Source organism: Octopus bimaculoides, chromosome 7, assembly GCF_001194135.2.
Source record: "Octopus bimaculoides isolate UCB-OBI-ISO-001 chromosome 7, ASM119413v2, whole genome shotgun sequence".
Taxonomy (NCBI): domain Eukaryota; kingdom Metazoa; phylum Mollusca; class Cephalopoda; order Octopoda; family Octopodidae; genus Octopus; species Octopus bimaculoides.
Window position 1 is genome coordinate 3,322,945 of NC_068987.1, and position 23,411 is coordinate 3,346,355.

Here is a 23,411-nt window from a genome sequence, read left to right on the forward strand (position 1 = left end):
TCAACCACATTCCACACACACTCTCTCTCTCTCTCTCTCTCTCTCTCTCTCTCTCTCTCTCTCTCTCTCTTTCTTCCTCTCATACAGAGGAGATTCATTGTCATATTCAGTGCAGCACATTTTGACTGTTGTCGTCACAGTGGCACCTTGTGAGCATGCCAAAGTGTCTCCTCTCTCCCACACAAAGATGCAACAAAAGATCTCAATTAAATTAATAACGAGCTGTTGTTAAGGCAGTGAGTGAGATGGCAGGATCCCCAGCAGACTGGGCAAGATGCTTAGCAGCATTTCATCTGTCACTAGGTTCTGAGTTCAAATTCTGCTGAGGTTGACTTTTCCTTTCATTCTCTCGGGGTCGATAAAACAAGCACCAAATGAACACTTACCCACTTCCCCAAAAAAATTGCTGGCCTTGTGCCAAAATTTGAAACAATGGCAAGAGTGGATGGTACCTCTCTAAATGTACACCAGTGAGTCGGAGAGAAGGAATTGGAGAGGGTACTTGCTCCAGGGGTTACAGGGAAATCTCAGACAGTGGGGTTCCTCGATTATCCCTAGAGGCCTTCCTGTATCGGAAGATATGGAATCTCCATGAGAACTACATTAAGGGTACACATGTCAATGGGGTGCTGAACCCCTTGCATGTTAATGTCACAAGCAGGCTGTTCCGTTGATCAAATCAGCTGGAAGCTTCATCATTGTCATAACCGACAGATTGCTCAGCCTTGTCTATGAGGAGAGAAAATACCCAACATTGCTTTACTCAGTAATGCCCAAGGTAAAACTATCAGGTGCATTGAGGATAAAGATACAGCATAATCTACTGATCAGAATCTCAATTTGGTTCCTTAGCAACCATTTCTGCTAGCCATCACATTCATGTTTTCAGTATTAAGCTTTGCCTTCTTCCCTATGAACAAGTTTGATTGATTTTTAATCTGTTCCTTCATTTCATCTTATCTTTTCACTTACACCCCTCCCAACTTTAATTTATATTCATTTCTCTCTCTCTCTCTCTCTGCCTTTGTTCCTTCTTCCTTCTTCTACCTCACTTAAAGAAAGTCTTTTTATTATTATATTTTTCTCCTTCTAATTTTCTGATAACAGTCTCAGCCGAAGTTACAAGACCTATTCTCTTTGGCAAACGAATATACTTCATTTTTTAAAATCTTTCCACTGCATCGATTCTTAATGATGCTAAGCTCAGTAAATCATACCAAATTATATTGATTACATTTGTTTCGTTCATGCTGATTGATAAGGAACCGCTTCTTGCAGTATTTCAACAATTCAGATTGTTAAAAAGACTGATAAAAATAATTGAAAACTTAAAAGAAAAATCAAATAAAACAGTAAAAAAATTAATCATTATTAAGCTGTTTCATTTATGATAAAATAAATAAAAATAGGCATAAAATAATAATGATGATGGTTTTATTAACTGTGGCAATGGTTAAAAGCTTGCTTCCAAAATATGTGGTCTTGAGTTCAGTCCCACTGCATGGTACCTTGGGCAAGTGTTTTCTACTATAGCCCCAAATCAAACAAAGTCTTTTGAATGAATTTGGTAAACTACAACTAAAATTGTGTATATGTATGTGTGTGTATATATATGTGTATATATATATATATATATATATAAATCAAAATGGAAGTTGTAGTTATGGCTGATGCCAGTGCCACCTGAATGGCTCCTGTGCTGGTGGCATGCAATAAGCACAATTCATGCGTAGGTCATTGCCAGTGTCACCTGACTGGCTCCCCATGCTGGTGGCACGTAAAAAGCACCATCTGAACATGATTGATGCCAGTCCCCCACACCAACTGGTTCCTGTGCCAGTAGCACGTAAAAACCACCATCCAAATGTGGCCGATGCCAGTGCCACCTGACTAGCTCCTGTGCCGGTGGCCCATAAAAAGCACCCACTACACTTTTGGAGTGGTTGGCATTAGGAAAAGCATCTAGATGTAGAAACTTTGCCAAATTAGATTGGAGCCTGGCACAGCCTTCTGGCTTGCCAGTCCTCAGTCAAACCGTCAAACCCATGCCAGCATGGAAAATGGACATTAAATGATGATGATCATAATAATATATATGCATGAATGTATGTGTATGTCTGTTTGTGTGTAGTCTTGTCTTGTTATCATGTGATGGCTGTAAATGAGCATCACTGTCATGCAAACGAGGTTGTTTGTATCAAGTCTTTCATGCAAAATAGGTCTGGCCACGGGGAAATATTACCTTGCTTGGAAAGAGGTGAGGGTTGGTGACAGGAAGGGCATCCAGCCACAGAAAATCTGCCTCCGTAAATTCTGTATGACCCATGCAAGCACGGAAAAAAATGGATGTTAAATGATGATGATGATGATGATGATGATGATGATGATGACGACAACAACGATGACAACAATGACAACCATAAAATTAGAATGACAACATAAGAAGAATTTAAATAAAAGCCTCACCTTTAACGATTAGTAAAGCTACTTCAGTAGTATTGTCCCAACTACTTAAACTTCTTGCTTTCCAAATATCTCCAAAACATCCAGTGTTTAATTTGCGATCCGTGATACCAACAACTAATTCTCCAATGGCAATCAATTGGTGTTTAGATTGAGGAATAATCAACTCTTGCTGTAAGTAGGAACAGAAAGGAAAAGAAATTAAATTACAAAAAAAAAAAGACATGAATTTATTAAATATCCAAGTTGAACCTGGTGCAGCCTCCTGGCTTGCCAGTCCTTAGTCAAACCATCCAATCCATGCCAGCAAGGAAAGCAGATGTTAAATGATGATGATGATGATGATGATGATATATATATGGTGCTTAGGTGCACAACAACTGATCAGAAAATGCAGTAGAAAAGTGCATAAAAGACAAAAGTGCATAAAATAGCTAAAAGTGCATTTCTCTATTAAACAAATAATATTCACATTTTTTCCAAAATGTTAAGACATAATTTTGTGAATGGTTTTTCAGCTTTCTTATGAAATGGTTCAAATGTAAAAAATACAAAGAAACAAAAAACGAAAATCAACAACAATACCTTACTGCTACAATTTACATTCAGGAAATTGCTTTTTTTAAAGATAAATAGGCATGACTGTGTGATTCAGAAGTTCACTTTGCAACCCCATGATTTCAGGTTCAATCACACCACATGGCACCAGAAATGTCTTCTGCTAGAGTGCTTATAGCCTCATGAGTAAATTTTGATGGATAGAAATTGTGTGGAAGCCTGTCATATACTCAGGCACGACAGAAGTAAATAGACACCCCATAAAACATCGTTTTTACATTTGTTCTAATTTGTAATGGTTTATATTTTTTTATTAATTGACATTTTTCAGACAGACAGAGACAGAGACAGGACAGAAAAAGAGAGAGAGAGATAGAGAGATAGAGATGTCACAAAAAGCAATAGGCTGGAGAGACAAGCAATCGGTGCCCCTACCTTGTCATCTGTGACTTCTGGTGCTTCATCATCCCGTGTGATGATAGTTTTATCTTTTTTCTTTTTGCTCACCAGCAACATAATAGCCATTAAGATGATACAAGTGAAAGTAAATAATCCAGTGAAAACTGCCAGAGCTATGGCCAAATTCTTCATGAGTTTTCGATAATCTTCTGCTAGTAATCCTGAACGAAAATTAATGAACTTGTTAATAATTCTTCACACATTTATGGAATTGAATGAAATTAATTAATGATTATAATTAGTTTGCAAGTTTCTTCTACTAGGCCTTGTGAGTGAATTAGGTAGATGGAAACTGAATGAAACCTGCCATATGTGTGGTGTGTGTATATGTGTGTGGATGTGTGTATATGTGTGTGGATGTGTGTATATGTATGTGTGTGTGTATGTGTGTGTTTGCATATGTTTGTGCATGTGTGTGTATGTGTGTGCATATGGCATGTGTGTGTGTGTGTGGTGCATGTGTACTTGTCTGCATGTGTGTGTGTACATGTGCGTGCGTGTACATATGCATGTGCATGCAGGTGTACACGCATGTGTGTGGTACATGTGTGTGTGTGAGTGAGTGAGTGAGTGAATGAGTGTGTGTGTGTGTGTGTGTGTGTGTGTGTGTGTGTGTGTGTGTGTGTGTGTGTGTGTCCCTTGCTTTTATATTGCACAATGGTTGTAAACAAGAATTCCTGTCATACAATTATTGTCATTCATTTCCAATATTCAGTGGAAACATCTGGTCACAAGGAAAATATTATTTTACATGGAAACAGGTGAGGGTTGATGACAGGAAAGGCATCTGGCAGTAGAAAACCTGCCTCAGTGAACTCCATCCAACCCATGCAAACATGGAAAAGTAGACACTGCAATGATGAAGATGATGATGATGATATACAGGAGCAAGGGTTAGCAGAGTGCGATTGACCAACACATAAATTACTAGAGTAAAGATTATTTGCCAACATAACATGGTTTAGGACGAATGTTGCTGTAATTTAGCCCTAGGAGACATCGTCTCCAGCTGGCTATACGACACAATCAGTGTCCTTATATTTTCAAACAAGGGAATCTAGCACCCCCACTCAGCTCAAAACAATATCTGTGTATCGTGATTTCCGGGTTATTTCCCTTCATCAGCACAGAATACATGATGTCTCCTGGGGCTAAATTACAGCAACATTCGTCCTAAACCAGGACTGCCATGTTATGTTGGGAAACAATCTTTACTCCAAAGTCCTGTTGCTGAATATCTCTCGTTGTGAGATTTACAAATAGTAATTTTCTATTACATAAATTACTTTTTATGTTTTAACTTTTCAACTGATGAGAAGGAAGTGATGTATTTGGTGTACAGACAATTATTAGTAGCAGTGAATGGAAAATATAAAGAAACTAGAAAGGGTTAATCTTTTCTACTCTAGGCACAAGGCCCGAAATGTTTTGGGAAGGGGCCAGTTGATTAGATCGAACCCAGTACGCAACGTTTCTGCCGGATTGCCACCTTATGAGAAAGGGTTAATGAAAATGGACTGAGTCGGTCAATTGCTCTCATCTAAGTGTAGCTAATCTATAAAAGAAACTGTAACAGAAACAAATGCTGTTAAAGATTACGGTAAAAGTTTAGTGGTTGTGAAGCACTAGTAGTGATAGTGCTTATGATGATGATGATGATGGTGGTGGTGATGATGATGATGATGCCACTGGCGCCACTGATGGCAATGGGTTGGAATAAGTATTAATGTGAAAAAGTAAAAATTTCAAGGGCTTACGTTTGTCGCAAACACTGCCAATGTATCCACCCAAACAGCCATCAGGGCATGTTCCGTTGAAGGGATTGCATGTTTTATTATTGGCACAAAATCCACAGACAGTTGAGCAGTTGAAGCCATAAAAACCAGGCTCACATTCTAAATACAAGAAAAAATGAGTGAAAAATTTAATTTTCAAAAATAAGCTTTTTGTTTATTGTTTGGAATAAAGCAAAAATTCTTGTCTAAGTTTAATATTTAGTTTAAAAAGGTTCATTAATTTTTTTCTTAATTTATTAAAATCCACTCAGTTTTAGAACTGATTAAACAAAGTTTCAGAGATTATTAAATAATTTAAACAATGCATCTATCCATCCATTTTCTCCAACCACTATTACCGAGGGGGTCATAGGGGTACAATCCTCAGGGTACAATCTCCCCGTAGGGTCCTGTCAGAAGCAACTACCATTACATTTTCTGGTTGGATTCCCAAGCATGACTAACTAAGACTTGGGATATTATCCAACCATTTTGCTCTTGGTTTACTTCTGCCAGTTGGCTTGGCTTGAAGAATGCATTTTGTGATTCTAATCATACATTCATAGAATTGGAACTGTGACCTTTCTCTACAGAGAAGTAATGGTTTGACTTGGAGAAAATCTCTGATCTCTCAGCCATGCTCTCAGTTGAGCAATGATACTCCAGATACCCTTTGGTGGAACCTCATTCCAGCCAATTGTTTTCTCTTTTGGTTCTTGCCCAACATTCATGACCATAAATAAAGATTGGCATGGAAACCAAACTGAAGAAAACGATAATCATATTTAAGAACATCTCAATACTTAACATTATTAATTCATTAATAATAATAATTCATTTATTAAACAACTTAATTTCGCAGCAGTTTATCATTCCAACAAGATATAATCTTGTTATCTTACCTTCAGTGCACATATCTCCAGTCCATCCATTTTCACAATGATTTTTGGGACAGAAACCTTCCACAGAGTCACAAGTTACTCCGTCTTTGCAGAAACCACAATAGTAGGAACAGTTTAATCCAAAGGTGCCATGTTCACAATCTGGTCAAAACATTTCAAAAGAACATTTTATTATTTCTTTTATTCTGCTTATTTTGAAAAGCAATATTTGTGTAAAAAATACTTTTTTTTACATGCTTAAAAAAATAAATATCAATTGTTAGTGATGTCAGTGCTTCTTACTGTCAGATCATTTCAAAAAGAAAATATTCTTTTCTACTCTACAATGATTACAATGATGATGATGGTAATGATGGTGATAGTGGTAGTGGTAGTGATGAGAATGATGATGGTAATGATAGTGATGATAATGGTGGTGGTGGTGGTGGTAACGGTGGTGAGAACATGCCTGTATTTCAATCAGTGTTATTTGAGTTCAAGTTTACCAAAGTAGACCAGTGTTGTGCCTCGTTTATATCAAAGCCTAACTTCACAATTAAAACCACAAAAATAAAGGTTTGTCAAATAAATACCAGATTAAAAATAAGTAGCGAGATTAATATAAATCACAAACACTCATGAAAGTAAGTGCTCCAGCATGGCCACAGTCTAATAACTGAAACCCCCGTAGAAAAATAACAATAAAACAATTGTGCAAGTTTTGCATAATTCAGTCTTCTGTATTTTGTGAAAAGTCTATTTTAGAAGTCTCTTTGTAAAGCACTTAATGTGTGTGTGTGTGTGTATGTGTGTGTTTGTGTGTGTATGTGTGTGAGGTACACACTCGATTTATTTCTATTCAATTTCATACTTGGATGGTTTACAATAAAAGTAGCTTTCATAAATATTGCATCAAAAAGATTTTGTTAATTTATTACCTAGGAAGCCATAAATGAATAAATGAAAGAGAATTTCTATGAAGTGAGAACTGGTATCAACAACACCCAGCACTTGAGACACATAAGTACTATTCAGTCGTATTAGTGTTTAAGCTCAATTGATGTTATCGATCCGTTCAGTGTTCAATTTCTCATATATTATCTTCATGTCGCTTTCACTGTGTTAAATCATATCATCAACAAAATGGCATCGAAAGAAGATCGAGGCATTTTTTATTCTTCTGTCAGTGCCATGTAAGAAAGCACTTGTGCTGGTACCACATGAAAAAGCACCTGTGTTGGTACCGCATAAAAAACACCTGTGCTGGTACCACATAAAAGAGGACCTGCGCTGGTACCACATAAAAAAAGCACCTGTGCTGGTACCACATAAAAAACACCTGTGCTGGTACCACATAAAAAAAGGACTTGTGCTGGTACCACATAAAAAAAGCACCTGTGCTGGCGCTATGTCAAAAGTACCGAGTACACTCAGTAAATTGATTGGTGTTAGGAAGGGCATCCAATCATAGAAAACATGTCGAAACAGATCACTGGGGCCTGGTGCAGCCCTCTGGCTAACCAGCTCCTATCAAACTGTCCAACCCATACCAACATGGAAAACAGACATTAAATGATGATGATGATGATGATGATGATGATGAAGAAGATGAGGATGAGGATGACCACTCCCTGTATCTCTCTCCAGCCATCAGCCATCAAGCATTTACCTCTCACACCCACCACAAATCTTATTTACCTACCCACGTCACTTCTCTTTCTTGTAACTTGAGCGTATGCCCTGATAAATCTTCTCCGCCATCCCCCTTCCCTTCTAAACGGGGTAACCACATATTTCCTCCTACAGCAAGATTCCTGTTTCAGGCCCTCTTTCATATTTTAACATCTCATCAGCCGGCACAAAGACCCCCCCCCCCTCTCAATATTACTTCTCCATCTTCAATTGAGTGGGGGTGGTCTTGTCTTGCAAGTCAGTTGGTGACCTCACTAGTGCTGGCGCCACATGAAGAGCCCCCTGTCCACACACTGTAAAGTGGTTGATACTAGTAAGGTCTCCAGCCCCAGAAACCATGCCAAGGCAGACACTGGAGCTTGCCAACGTCTGTCAATCTGTCCAACCCATACACCATCATCATCATCATCAGAATGGAAAATAGATGATGATGATGGTGATGGTGATGGTGGTTGGTGATGGATAAACGCTATGTAGAAACACTGTCTTCAAAGACCTAGACAATTTCATTGACCACAATACTAGTAGACTAGTTACAGACTGAAAAGCCTGTTATATTAAAAATTCATGTTACACACAATGAGAGTTAATAAAGAACAGGTGAACTACTTTGTAGTAAAAACATGGAAACATTGCATGTGTTCAGCAGATCACCAGTTCAAGCCTGTGTCACTGGGGTTAGGATGCTTAGGTAATACATATATGTGTATGTACACATACATAAATACACACACACACACACATATATATATAGGTGCAGGAGTGGCTGTGTGGTAAGAAGCTTGCTTCCCAACCACATGGTTCCGGGTCCAGTCCCACTACATGGCACCTTGGGCAAGTATCTTCTACTATAACCTTGGACCAACCAAAGCCTCGTGAGTGGATTTGGTAGATGGAAACTGAAAGAAGCCTGTCGTATATATGTGTGTGCGTGTGTGTGTGTGTGTGTGTGTGTGTGTGTGTGTGTGTGCGTGTGTGTGTGTGAGCGTGTGTGTTAGTGTGTACTCGTCTTGACATCTTGTGATGGTTGTAAATGAGCATCACTGTCATACAAGTGAGGTTGTTTACTTGCAGTCTTCCATGAAAAACATGTCTAGCTATGGGAAAATATTACTTGGAAACAGGTGAAGATTGGTGGCAGGAAGGACAAGCAATCATGGAAAATCTGGCTGGACTAATTCTGTCTGACCCATGCAAGCATTGAAAAGTAGACAGTAAATGATGATGATGATGAGGTATGTATACTGTATACTAAGACAAAAATGTGATTAGTTGATGCTTGCTACAATACGTGCAACTTACATACAAATCTGACATAAGCCTAGGGATTGTCTATATTTGATCTATTTTCAGTTCCAAGTTATTGTCTTTGGTTTTCAATTCAGGCAACATTGACACCACTAGCACAAGGATTCTTAAGATACGTCAGTTATATACTTACAAAGTGAGCAGTTTGCGCCTCTCCAGCCTGTCTGACAACTGCTAACACACACACCAGTTGATTTATTGCAAACTTCGCTCTCATCAATACAACGGCATTTCTCTTGACAGTTTGGTCCAAAGGTATAATCATCACATTCTGGAAGATGAATAAAAGACATTAAATACTGATTTCAAATTTTTATTACAAAGCCAGCAATTTTGGGGAGGAGGAGGAGGCAAGTCCATTATATCGACTCCAGTGTTTAACTGGTACTTATTTTATCAATCTCAAAAGGATGAAAGGCAAAGTTAACCTCAGCAGAATGTGAACACAGAACATAAAGACCGATGAAATGCTGTGAAGCATTTTGCCCCAACATGCCAATAATTCTGCCAGTTCACTACCTTAACCCTTTCAATACCAACCTGACTGAAACTGCCCCTGGCTCTGTAGTACAAATGTCTTGTTTTCATAAGTTTTGAATTAAAATCTTCCACCAAACCTTAGTCACAATTTATGTTCCTAACACTAGCTTCATGATAACTAAGTTATTTTACTAAATTCTTTGTTATATTTAAAATTAATTGAAAGAAACCCAGAGCATCTCAAAATAAATACAGTAACAAAAGGGTCAAGGTCATTAAATATTAAAAGAAAGAAATAAAGAAAACTAAAATTGATAAAAAAAAAACTGAAACAAATGCCTGGTCTTGTTTAGAATGAAAAAAGATAATTTTTTCCCCTTGGTTCATATCAAACTTGGCTTGAAGAAACAGTCCATGAAGATCTTAAATACTGAGAGTCCTTATTTTCAATATATGGTTTCTGCTTTTCCTGCTTTGTCTTTGAAGAAGATCAAAACAAGTGTGTTCAATGGTGCTTACATTCATGCTCTTGTGTTGAGACAAGGAATTTGTTTGGAAAACAGATGACAAGGAGAAAGCAGCATAGTTGTCTTTTATGGCACATGTATGAAACTTTTGGGGGAACAACAAGGCAGAGAACTACAAAATTATGTTTACTAGAATGCTGCTGGCTTTTCACAATCTTGGATGCAACACGAGTGTCTGGTTCCATTTCCTGAACAGTCACTTTGATCAATTCCCAGAGAATCTTGGGACTGTAAGTAATGAACAAGGAAAGGGCTTTCATCTGAGCCTCATAACCATAGAAGAGCACTACCAAGGGCAATGGCAGAAAATATGGTGGCAGATTCCTGCTGGAGCATCAAATTGGATTGCCCTGAAGGAGTCCACAAATGCAAAATCTATAAGTGCAAACTTGCCTGAATAGCACCTATCGGAATTTTGTATTCCATCTTTATCAATAGTTCTGAATCACTTATCAGCTTTATGCCCCAGGGTCCCAGGACATGCATCAGTTGCACACCCACCCTATGCCTTCCAGAATAAGTTGCAGGCTTATTTTTGGTTATACTGGCATTGAGTGGAGACTGCAATATATTTTTTGAATGAACCCCTCTCCCTAAGATTTGAACTAGTCCCTTGTTGACCTGCATGACAGAAGGTGCAATATGATTATTCTTTCAAACCCTTTTTCATATTTGTAGATTTTGGTGTCTTATTCTCACCGGGCACCAAGTTGTCACTTAATGACAACCTTTGTAGCTAATTAAAATAGAAAGTTTACAAATAAATGCAGGAGTGGCCGTGTGGTAAGTAGCTTGCTTACCAACCACATGATTCCTGGTTCAGTCCCACTGCATGGCACCTTGGGCAAGTGTCTTCTACTATAGCCTTGGGCCAACCAAAGCCTTGTGAGTGGATTTGGTAGAAGGAAACTGGAAGAAGCCCGTCATATATATATATATATATATATATATGTATGTATGTGTGTGTATATGTTTGTGTGTGTCCCCAACATCACTTGACAACCAATGCTGGTGTGTTTATGTCCCCATAAGTTAGCAGTTCGGCAAAAGAGACCGATAGAATAAGTACTAGGCTTACAAAGAATAAGTCCTGGGGTCGATTTGCTTGACTAAAGGCAGTGCTCCAGCATGGCCGCAGTCAACATGACTGAAACAAGTAAAAGAGTAAAAGAGTAAATATGTAATTAACATTACCTTCATTGCAATGACCACCTTGGAAACCTGGTTTGCAGCCTATTTTGCAATAACCATTATACCATTCACAGACGCTGTCAATGCAGTTGGGATTGCAAGTTTTATTACAGTCAGGTCCATATGTTCCAGCATAGCATTCTGTCGAAAAAACATTTAAGAAATTGTAACAAATTACACAAGTTATATGTAATACATCTAATATATTCTCGTTAGCTAAATAACACATCATAACAGGTAAAGTAGAGTTAAGTAATTTCAAAGCAGAAACATAATAAAAAAAAATTTCTTTTAGGTACAAACGCAAAAAATTATTATTATTATTATTTTTATTACTAATATTATTACTATTATTATTATTCAGGTCACTTCCTGGAATCGAACTTGGAATCTTGGGGTTAATAGCCCGTGCTCTTAACCACTACGCCATATGCCCATGGGGATATGGCGTAGTGGTTAAAAAACGTAAATAATGTAAATAATGTACCTAGCATACAGCCACTTCTCTCTCTACTCTACTCACACTCAGTTTAAGGGTTAACTTTAATCCTGTGAGATAAGATGATGACTTCATCGGTGCCGGTGCCATGCAAAAAGCTAAAAGACAAAAGATACAACTTGCCTTCGTCACATTTGTCTCCTCGGTGTCCCTGGATGCATCCTGACATGCACTTGCCTGTTATGCGGTCGCATTTTTGATTCTTACAATAATGGCTGCAACGTTTCTTGCAGCTAAATCCATAACGACTGGTTTCCGCACAATCTTCAGAAGCAAAAGTAAAGAAAAAAAAAAGACATTCCATGAACTACTTTTAAACATTTAAATTTCAAGAAAAGAATTAAAAAAATTTGGCAAAATATTAAGAAATCAGTGAAAGTGACAAATTAGGAACTTGTCCCAACCCCCTCCAAAAATCAATAAAATGGATACAGATAACAAATTCTTGAATGAAATTTGTTTATTTTAATAATTGTTCAATATTAAAACTTTAAATGTATCTCTGAGTTTAGCCATTAAGCCTCACCAGCATTTTGTTCGGTTGCTTTGTCTCATTAATTATTTCACTTAATTATTATTGATAAGTTTTTAAAAATTTTTCTGTAATTTCAGCTCAGAGCTGTGGCCATGCTGGAGCACCGCCGTTTAATAATTAAACAAGAACAGATGTTATAAATTTGCAAAATCTAGTCATTATCCTTCATTTCTAAAACATAAATCATGTATAATAACGACTGAGTTCATTAAATTATCAGTTTTTTAAATTTTAAAAATTTATACTGTGTATTAATAGTGGTACATGATGCAGGTTGGGACAGTTACGCATGTAGCGTATATGGCGCACGATGTGGTTAAAGTGCTAAGTTAGGAAATCCAAAGTTATTTTAGCAATGTGTTTGTGGATAGTTAATGGGTTGGATGTAATACTGACGAAAGAGCAAGAACTTTTGAAATAGGTATATACACCCAATGCCTATTTTTCTAGCTTTGATCGCATTGTTTGCATAGATGTATTCGTATATGAAACATTGTTTCTTTCAGTACTGGCTCTAAATTTTATAGACAATCTGTAGAGACACCCTTAAAAAAAATGTTAGCTGATGCCATTGAAGATTAGCTCATAACCACACAGTTTGTTACTTGAGTGGATTCTTAACAATCGTAACTGAAAAGTATGGACGACGTATTTCTAAAGCATCTGGATCTTTTGTTATATTTCTTGCAGGGATGTTAAGGATTTGGCAGCAATAATATCACAAGTTGAATCTATTTTAAATATGTTCTATTCTTGTATTGTAGCAAAGTATTACACTCTTATGACTGTCTGGAAACAACAGAGAAAGCCCAGGGTTACAATAAAAATCTCTTACCCAAGGTGTCGACAGTAGGATTGAACTTGAAACCACATGGTTTGGAAGTGAACATTTTCATCATACAGCATTACCTAAGTCTGTATATGCCTGAATATTTATTTATTTAAAACATAGTCTTGCTTTGGAATAAGACTCAGAGGATATCCTTCAAAGTTATTGGCATCATCTACTAACCTTCTTGACAATCTTCTCCTTTCCAACCTGGCGCACACAAAGTGCGGCATCGGCCAGATTTCTTGTCACATGATTCACTTTTATCCCGGCATCGGCAATCCTTTGTGCAATTAATTCCAAATTTAAAATCTTCACATGCTGTAAAAACAATTCAAAAATAAAAACAATACATTAACAACATAAATATATATATATATATATATATATTCTTTTATTCTTTCATTTCTACTTGTTTAAGTCATGCTGGAGCACCACCTTTAGTCAAACAAATAGACCCAGGACTTATTCTTTGTAAGCCTAGTACTTATACTATTGATCCCTTTTGCTGAACTTCTGGGGATGTAAACACAACAACATCAGTTGTCAAGTGATGGTGGTGGTGGTGGTGGGGAGTTAAAATAAGGACAGAACCAATTATTTCTTCCAATGGAAAGAAATTATAAGATTACACACACACTTTCTTTATAATTTAGGGGAAAAAGGATGGAAATTAGTTTTAAGAATTTTCCCATCAGTTTTTCTTTTCATTTTGTATACACACTGTCAGTAGGCCAGTTATTGCAGTATTTGTCCTGAGGTAACTTCTCAGATGGACATGTTGTGTTAAAAACACAATAAATATCAGAGGCAGAAGAAAATTCATCCTAGCAACAACCAGCAAGAACACCAGATGCATTTGGGTCTTTTGCGGCCTTTACAATGGTGCATATTCACAGCCAGCCACATATTCAGATGAGAATCTGTTACTTCAGAAATAGGGAACAGTGACTAAGACATTCACTGATGTGAATAGCTGTCTGGCTGAATACGAATCTGGTATACACAATTGAGGCAGTATTAAATCAAAATAGTTATCTATATATCATACTTAATGTATACACACTGCCAATAGAATAGTCTAATTACTGCAGTATTTGTTCTACCAACTACATATTGTAATGTACCTAAAACATTCAGTAAAACTGGGAAAAATCAAAATTCTGAGTTCAAGATGTGTTAAGGCAAGTAGAATTCTTAAGCCCCAGTACAAAACTGGTACTTATTTCATCGACCCCGAAAGGATGAAAGACAAAGCTGACCTCAGTAACATGAACTCAGAATGTAAAGACGGACGAAGTGCCACTAAACATTTTGTCCAGCATGCTAACGAGACTGCCAGCTCACTGCCTTAATTTTGGAAATAATTAAAAATCTATTAAAATAACTTTGTCATTATTAGTCAGGTGTTGGAACATAAATTAACATAAAATTTGGGACATAAATTAACATAAAATTTTGATAGAAGGCTTTAATTTCGATCCCTTTAAAATAGGGAATCTTTATCATAGAAGAAAGGGCAACCTCAGGCAAGTTGGTATCAAAAGGGTTAAGTTGTGCTGAATGAGATGAGAAATTACAATAAAGATATTTTTAAAAATTGGTAAAAGCTCACCTTGCTGGCAATTTTCTCCAAGCCAACCTGCTGAACAACCACTCTTACACACTCCAGTTATTTTATCACATCTTTCTTCTCTTTTTTTGCAGTGACATTTTTTAGAACACCTCTCTCCAAACCTGGTAAAATCACATTCTGAAGTAATAAAAGATAGTTTGTTTGTCTTTTTTTTTTAAAGATAAGAGAAATTATTCTAAAATTTAAACATTTCAAAATTCAAAAACATATTCTAAATCAAAATTAACTTTAACCCTTTAACATTTAAGACTGCCAAATCTGGCCCCAAACATTCAACCATTTTATGTTCAAATGCTCAGACACCTAACACAATATATAGCAAAAGCAACTTTTTGCTTAATACAAATGAAAATGGAATAATATATCAGGTAGTGTTTGGAAATTTTGAAGGAATCGTTTTAATGAAAATTATATCTGGGAACAAAGAATCACAGAAAAAAAAAAGCCCTCAGTGATTTAGAATTCATACATTTGAAACGACTTGCCATTAAGCCTGCAACTACAAACAGAACAAGCTGGATTCAATAAAAAGAATACATGTGACTAAAGATTAAAGACAATACAAATACTGAAAAGAAAAAAATAAACAAATAATCAATCATATTAATCATAATTTGTAATAGATTGGTAAGTTGATCGTTACCTTCATTACACTTCTTTCCCTGGAATCCTGGTTTACATCCAGAGTGACAACTACCATTATTTGAAAAGCAGCCTGGTATTATACACATAGGACTACATGTCTTAGTGCATCCTTTACCATATTTTCCATCGGGGCATGCTACAACACGAAAATAAGGGAGTGATTTACATTTTTTTTTTACCTCAGTGAGAAATGTAACATGTAGATAAGGATTAATGGATTGTGGCTGCAGGTTAATGAGGAGAAAGACTTGAGCAAATGACAGGTAGGAGAAAGACAATATTTAAGGAGCAGAGGTCACTGTAGTAGCTATAGAAAAAGCAGTGAGAGGGGGCAACATGTTTGTTGGGCAGAGGTTTAGTGTGTCTGTCAGGGACTTTATGCAAATTAGTTGAATGGCCTTCCTTTGGGTGAAGTCTAGAATGTCTATATATATATGTGTATAGCATCAGCAGCAACATCCCAGATGTGGGAGCAGTATTCCCCTTGTGGACCTCACTTGAATTTCATAAAGGATCAGTAGTTGTTGGCCCCGAAGAGGAATGCCAATCTTTGTGATAAAGCCTATAAGTTGAGGATATGGATTTGGCAGGAAGATAACCAGTAATGGTGAAACCTAGCATGTGTAGTGACCTTGGAGTTCTTAGTGGGATGTTGTTCATATATAGCTGGGGTGAAAGACAGGTAATGAGGGGAAAGACAGGTAATGTTCTATGTGTCGAGAATGTGTCTTTGTGCTGCATGAGGGCGCATGACTAAGTGGTTAGGGCATGCTGGCATGGGTTGGATGGTTCGACTGGGGTCTGGAAAGCCAGAAGGCTGTACCAGGCTCCAATCTGATCTGGCAGAGTTTCTACAGTTGGATGCCCTCCCTAACACCAACCACTCTGAGAGTGTAGTGGGTGCTTTTCTTATGTGCCACCAGCACAGGAGCCAGAGGGGGCTGGCATCGATCACAATTGGATGGTGCTTTTCATGTGCCACCGGCATGGAAGCCAGTCAAGGCGGCGCTGGCATCAGCCACATTCGGATGGTGCTTTTTACATGCCACCGGCACAGGGATCACATCTACAATTTCCATTTGATTGTGATTTGATTTGATTTTGATGTACTTGACTCAATAAGTCTCCTCAAGCATGGCATGTCGCCCTACGATCCAAGCTACTTTTTGAGTGGGCTGGTTATGCGACACTGGTGTAGGTTACAGCTGTGAACTCACTTTATTTGATAAATAGGTAATACAAGTGAATAATGAGAGTTAGATACAAAAATATTGTATACTGTAAGTGGAGGGTTCTTGAGAGGGAGAAAAAATTACTCTTGGAAGGAAAGAATAAGGTCAGATCTTGGAATATGAGAAAAGAAGGAAAGGATTGGCAATAAGCTATATGTCAAACTCGTCAATCGCATGTCAACATGGAAAAATGGACATTAAAATAATGGTTATGATAATGATGAGTTTTAATGAATTCTTTGCCACAAATAATTACAAAATATTGATTACATTTGAATTCTTGTTGCATCTCTTAATATGAGAAGGAAGGAATGTATAGCCTTAAGGCAGAACTGATTGATTTACTGGTGTAATAGATTGAAGAGAACTGCTATTTCTAAAAATATAAAATTTCAAAAAAAAAAACCAACCTTACGAAGCAGCTCCAGGTTCAAGAAAATGAGAATAGTAACAAAATATCAAATGACTCTAAACTAGTTTGATTGTCATGTTACAGAAAAGGATGATACAGTGGAAATGTTTTATCAAATTTCAGGACAAAAGAATGTAAATTTGAAAATGTTTAAAGCAAAAGGGAAGAAGTGAGAAAAGAATGTTTCATTTATTTTATGACTGTTATGTTTGTCTTCCACCTTAACAGCTTGGTATTACACCATTCCTTGCTTTACAAAAAAGAGAAAATTCTATAGAATTACTTCTCACGAGTCCAGTTGATATCTGGTTATTTTATGTAAAAAGCCGTAATGTAGGTTGAATGGTTGAACATTAAATCAATAAAAAAAGAAAGGTAGAAAGGAATGAGGTGGAGAAATGTTTTAAATATAAATATACAATATCAACAAAGAAAAAATGGACTAATATCTGTTGTAATTTGGTTATCTATAGTCCGATGATATTTCGGAATTACAATTCCTTCTTCAGATCTTCTTAGATGGAGTCTCTGCTATAAACTGTTTTCCAATGGTTTTCTTTTTTTCCAAAATATCATCGGACTATAGATAACCAAATTACAACAGGTATATAGTCCATTTTTTGTTTTATAGTGCATTGTTGTATCATTCTAAACTTTTTATTCTTTACAAACAACACACAATGCTTCAAGCAAATTACAATACTCTCCTATCAACAAAGAAGTTTTGTTTAAAACTCATTCACGTATAATGAATTTTTGAAAGAACAAAGTCAACCTACTTTGGTCGCATTTCTTCCCCCTGTACCCTGGCAGGCATCCTTCTGAACAATCTCCAGTATATTCATCACATTTTCCTTTGTTACAGCTTTGTGGACAATCTTCGAGGCAATCAGGAGGTAGATAAGTTCCAATTGGACATTCTGTATCTGTTAATTAAATCAGTTCATCGTTATGTAGACTATAATTTTAACAACTGTTTCTGAAATGAAACTTAAAAATTCATATTACATTATAAGACAGATTTTTGTTGTACTTTGGGAGGGTCAAATACACACACACTGGTTCTATTTTACTTTGTTTATTATTATTATTAGTCTATTGGATAACCCTTTAGCATTCCAACCAGCACAAATATTCTACCTGTTTTATGTTCAAATTGGCCAGATGCAACCTCTCACACCTACCCGTCATTGTCATTCTAAAAATAAATAATCACATCATTGAAATCTTGAAGCTAGGAGAGAGTGCATTGATTAGTTTTTAAAAATGTGGATAAATAAGTATTACATTTGATAAATTAATCTGAATGCTAAAGGGTTAATAATTAATCTATCGACTGATAATAATAAAGAAGTGAAACAGAACCAGCGCATAAGTTTATTATTGGCATAATGACCCTCCCAAGATACAACAAAATCTGTTTCAACACATGGCTTCATATCAAGAATCTTGCAAACCAAATACAAAAGCAAAATATTCTAAGACATAGTTGTTGATAATGATGTCAGCAATGTTTGGTGGATTGGAAAAACTTATTGTTCAGAGATAAAATAAAATATGGCATTGTTCTGCTAAACATAGATCTTCAGGAATTTTTTTAAAGAGAGCACTTAGTCGAGAGCTCATTATGTCATTTTGGGGTCATCCTTACCACTTTTTTTTTTATATGAATACATGCTTAACAAGTAATGTGTTATTTTCTCTTGATTTCTTTAAATGGTTTTCAAGCCTTGAAGGCTTCTTCCTCCTAGATACATGGGACTGATGTGGTACAGGTTCAGCTCAAACATCTGTGGAACATTATGTGAAAGAAAAACACAGGCTGGAGCATATTTTAAAAATGTATTGCTCTGAAGGAAATGACTGTACAAAGTGTTCAATGCAGGAACTGGGGTGCACCAGCATAGCTGGGGAGGGAGGGTTCTTTCACTCGTTGGTCACATATAACTCATAAACAAACTTGACAAAATGCATTCATCACAAAAATAGAAAAATCACAAAAATTAACAAGGGTATGAATAATTTTGAGGACAACTGTATGTGTGTGTATATATATATATGTGTGTGTGTGTGTGTGTGTGTGTGTGTGTGTGTGTGTGTGTGTGTGTGTATACATTTACATACCATACTTAAACATACACACACACACATACATGTATACATACACACTACTCTTTCTGATCATTACTGTTTTGTTTGAAGCTGTTCTAGAAATGCCCATCCCACTTGATTCATGATATTTAGTTACTGCTTTATTTACTCAACCAAACAACTGCCTGAATGTATGGACTAATTAATAAGTCCCCCTTCAAAATTACTCCTATCAAATAGTGCTCAATATTTTTCGTCCTCTCTGCCTCTTTAACCTTTCTTTTATTTGCGGGTCAAAGTGGATGCTTCCTCACTACAAAAATATTGGATCCTCTCACCAAATTGTCTGTATCTACATAAAGGGGAATTCACCCAAGCTCCTTTATATTAACCTTTAGCACACTGAAGGCAAATCCTGTCACCATACAAGTTTTCTTCCCCATAGCTGCAGGTACAGTGTGTCGCATCAAGAGGGGAGAAAACTCATACAGTAACATGATTCACCTTCAACATGCTAAAGGTTAAATTATTCATTTGGCCATGAAGAAATGACTGTGGGTTATAATGATTTACTATTACATAATCATCAAGACAGAAAGCTGGCAGAATCATTAGCAAAATGCTTAGTGGCATTTCGTCTATTTTTACATTCTGAGTTCAAATTCCACTGAGGTTGACCTTGTCTTTAATTCCTTTGGGGATTGATAAATGAAGTACCAGTTGAGTACTGGGGTCGATGTAATCCACTCGCCCCCTCCACCAAAATTACACAAACATTGTTGATATTCATGTTTTCTATATTGTTAAATGATTTGTCTGACCTATATCATATTGAGACAATTGTAACCAAAGAATAAATGTGATACCAGTAGCTCTGTTTTTTTTTTACTTGTTATTTAATACTCTGTGGTTAATGAAAACCTCCTGGATTTGCAGTTTGCATCAAACACTTCTCTTCTACGGAACAACTAGCGTTTGCAGCAGGAGTACTGACTTGGGTTCTGGGATAACTACCGAGATTTCTGAATCCTTTTACAATAGCTATGTATGTTTACACACACACACACACACACACACACAGATTTATACACTTATACATATAAAGGTATATAATAATAATAATAATAATAATAATAATAATAATAATAATTATTATTATTATTATTATTATTATTATTATTATTATATACACACATTCATATGCATGTACATTTACATATATAGACACACACACACACACACATACATATATATATATATATATATATATATGTATATATATATATATATATGTATACAACAAGAAATAATATTTGTCTCTTCTAATAGAAACAAAAAGGTTTATAGGACTGTAAAAGAAGTGCTCAAATATACATATATATACATATATGTATGTGTGCGTGTGTGTGTGTATATACACACACACACATACACACATGTACTTATATACATATTCACACACACACACACACACAGATCATATATATACACACACAAATATATATCCTTGATGTTTGCATCCCTAGAGAATATCGCTTTTCAGGAAACCCAATTCTATCCAGGGAATTGTAGACAATAGCTCCAAGAGCTGCATGCCACTCACAAGAGAGAGTCTTGCCAATGGCGTTAAATAGAAATTGCATTTCTAAATATCAAAGTATATAACAAGCTGATCAGGATGGATGTACATGGTTACGTGACCTGCTAGAAATAGCAACTAAACTTCAACTGGGCACTTTCTCTGTTGGCCACTGTAGCTGAACCCCTAAGCTACAGGGGCATAAAGAAAGCAGTCACAAGAGACAAACACAAAGATACACACACACAGACATACACGCGCACACACATGCACACATACACACACACACATCTATTCATCTATGTATCTATACATATAGATATGTGTGTGCATGCGTATATATGTATGTATGTATGTATGTGTGTATGTATGTATGTGTGTATGTATGTATATATGGGCGCAGGAGTGGCTGCGTGGTAAGAAGCTTGCTTCCCAACCACATGGTTCTGGGTTCAGTCCCACAGCATGGCACATTGGGCAAGTGTTTTTTGCTATAGCCTCGGGCTGACCAAAGCTTTTTGAGTGGATTTGGTAGACAGAAACTGAAAGAAGCCCATTGTGTGTGTGTGTGTGTGTGTGTGTGTGTTTGTCCTCCCCAGTATTGCTTTACAACCGATGTTGGTGTGTTTACGTACCTATAACTTAGCAGTTTGGCAAGTGTGACTGATAGAATAAGTACTAGGCTCACAAAGAATAAGTCCTGGGGTCAATTTGTTTGACTAAAGGTGGTGCTCCAGCATGGCCACAGGCAAATGACTGAAGCAAGTAAAAGAAAAAGAAAGAAATATACATACATATACATATATATTTGCACATATGTATATAACAGGCTTCCATACAGTTTCCATGTACTAAATTCACTCAGAATGCATTGGTCAACCCCAGGCTCTAGCAGAAGATACTTGCCCAAAATGCTGTACAGTGGTATTGAACCCCAAACCACATGGTTGCAGAGTAAGCTTCTTATTCATAAAGCCATGCCTGTGAATAGTTTCTGCCTATCTAAATCCCGATCTCTGGCTGTCAGAAAACAAGTTGGATACTTAATGGAATAAAATGCACTAAAGTCAGTCATGCAAGACTGTAACATATTCAACATGTTAAACTTGTCAGCGCCATTTTATTGTTCAAATGTATCCACAAACAACAACAACAAATAACCTCATAAGCTGCATCCAGAAAAAGCCACTCGCTCAACCGGTAACATTTGGATAATATCAATGGCTTATTACAGCAGATATTATGACTTGCTGGCTTGTAGACTATGTCTAAAACAATAGATATAATTCTTGATCTTAATGAACTACACAGATCCGGAACTTCCTTTAACATTAATCACAATTTTTTTCCAATAATTTCATCCTTATATTTTGGTAAATTACCAACATTGCTTTTGTGGTTTGATCAATAAACGTACTTGGAGTAAACCCTTGGATTAACAGATCCTGATTTAATGGACAGATATTTTTTGAGAAAGAGAGAAGGGCAGACAGACATGGAAAGGGAGAGAGAGAAGAGGAAAAACTGTTCCATGTGGAAAGGGGGAAGAGAATAAAGCCTAAAATAGATGAAAAAGGGAAGAGAAATGAAATAGGGAAAATGAGAGACATCACTGAAGTGGTTGGAAAATAGGTTAAAGGATGACTGAGATAAAAGCAAGAAAGGATGAGAGAGAACGTCTATAAAGGAGGCGGGTTTGGGTGTGGAGAATGGGAAGAAGACAAGAGAAGTCTTGGAGAGTTGTAAATTGAAAGATGGCTATCGTTGCTAAGGTATCAGTTTCACTTTATCAAACTGTCACTGCTTTCACGGTGGTGACCAACATGTTTCCATCAGAGATGTTGCTGTTGTTGTTGTTGTTACTGTTGGATTGGGTTTTTTGTGTTGTTATTGAATTACTTTGTGCATTGGTGTTGTTGTTGTTGTTTTGTTGTGTATGAGAATGTTGAAAAATAAGTTGACAACACTTTTTGATGGAAAAACTATCCGGTTGCATGAAATATTCTCATGAAACTCTTGGAAATGACATGGGACTCAATGTTCAAGCAAAAGATGAATGGCCGAAGCATTTTAGAAAAAAAAGGTATGATATTGTAAACAAGAAAACCAGAGGTGAATTTTTAAATGCTAACACTTCACAAGTTCAGCCATTTAGAAAATTTCTAGACTTAATAGATGTGAGGGCTTTTGTTTGACCACAGGCTAACACGGTTAATGAAACTGGTTTATTCTATTGTGCTGTTCCTAAAAATACTTTGGCCTACGAACATAAACCCTTCGCTAGGAGTTAAATGAGGAATAAATTTCTGCCTTCATCATCATCATCATCATTATCATTTAACATCTGTTTTCCATGCTAGCATGGGTTGAATGGTCAAATAGGATCCCAGCAAGTCACAAGGCTGCATTGAACTCTTATGTCTGCTGTGGTAAGGTTTCTACAATTGGATGCACTTCCTAAAGCCAAGCACAGTTTACAAATTGCACTAGTACTTGGTTCTTTCCGACTGACCCTGGTGAGGTTGCCATGTAAAAGAACAAGAAAAGGGAAGAAACCCTCTTGGCTAAGTGTGAGGAAGAGGAGAAGGGAGGAGGAGCAGGAGCAGGAGGAGGAGGAGC

The 23,411-nt window shown here is 36.7% G+C and overlaps 1 protein-coding gene across 1 annotated transcript in view; it reads right to left on the reverse strand.

Annotated features, from left to right (window-relative positions):
- LOC106871570 (angiopoietin-1 receptor) overlaps positions 1 to 23,411 on the reverse strand; it is a 68,400-nt gene that overhangs the window by 28,507 nt on the left and 16,482 nt on the right. The window contains exons 2-12 of the mRNA XM_014918076.2: positions 17,902 to 18,048; positions 15,477 to 15,614; positions 14,813 to 14,950; positions 13,381 to 13,518; positions 11,957 to 12,097; positions 11,338 to 11,475; positions 9,270 to 9,407; positions 6,158 to 6,298; positions 5,238 to 5,375; positions 3,457 to 3,641; positions 2,467 to 2,635 (exon numbers count right to left, since the gene is read on the reverse strand). Of these exons, the coding sequence (XP_014773562.1) occupies positions 2,467 to 2,635; positions 3,457 to 3,641; positions 5,238 to 5,375; positions 6,158 to 6,298; positions 9,270 to 9,407; positions 11,338 to 11,475; positions 11,957 to 12,097; positions 13,381 to 13,518; positions 14,813 to 14,950; positions 15,477 to 15,614; positions 17,902 to 18,048 (1,611 nt within the window). The remainder of the gene's footprint in view (positions 1 to 2,466; positions 2,636 to 3,456; positions 3,642 to 5,237; positions 5,376 to 6,157; positions 6,299 to 9,269; positions 9,408 to 11,337; positions 11,476 to 11,956; positions 12,098 to 13,380; positions 13,519 to 14,812; positions 14,951 to 15,476; positions 15,615 to 17,901; positions 18,049 to 23,411) is intronic.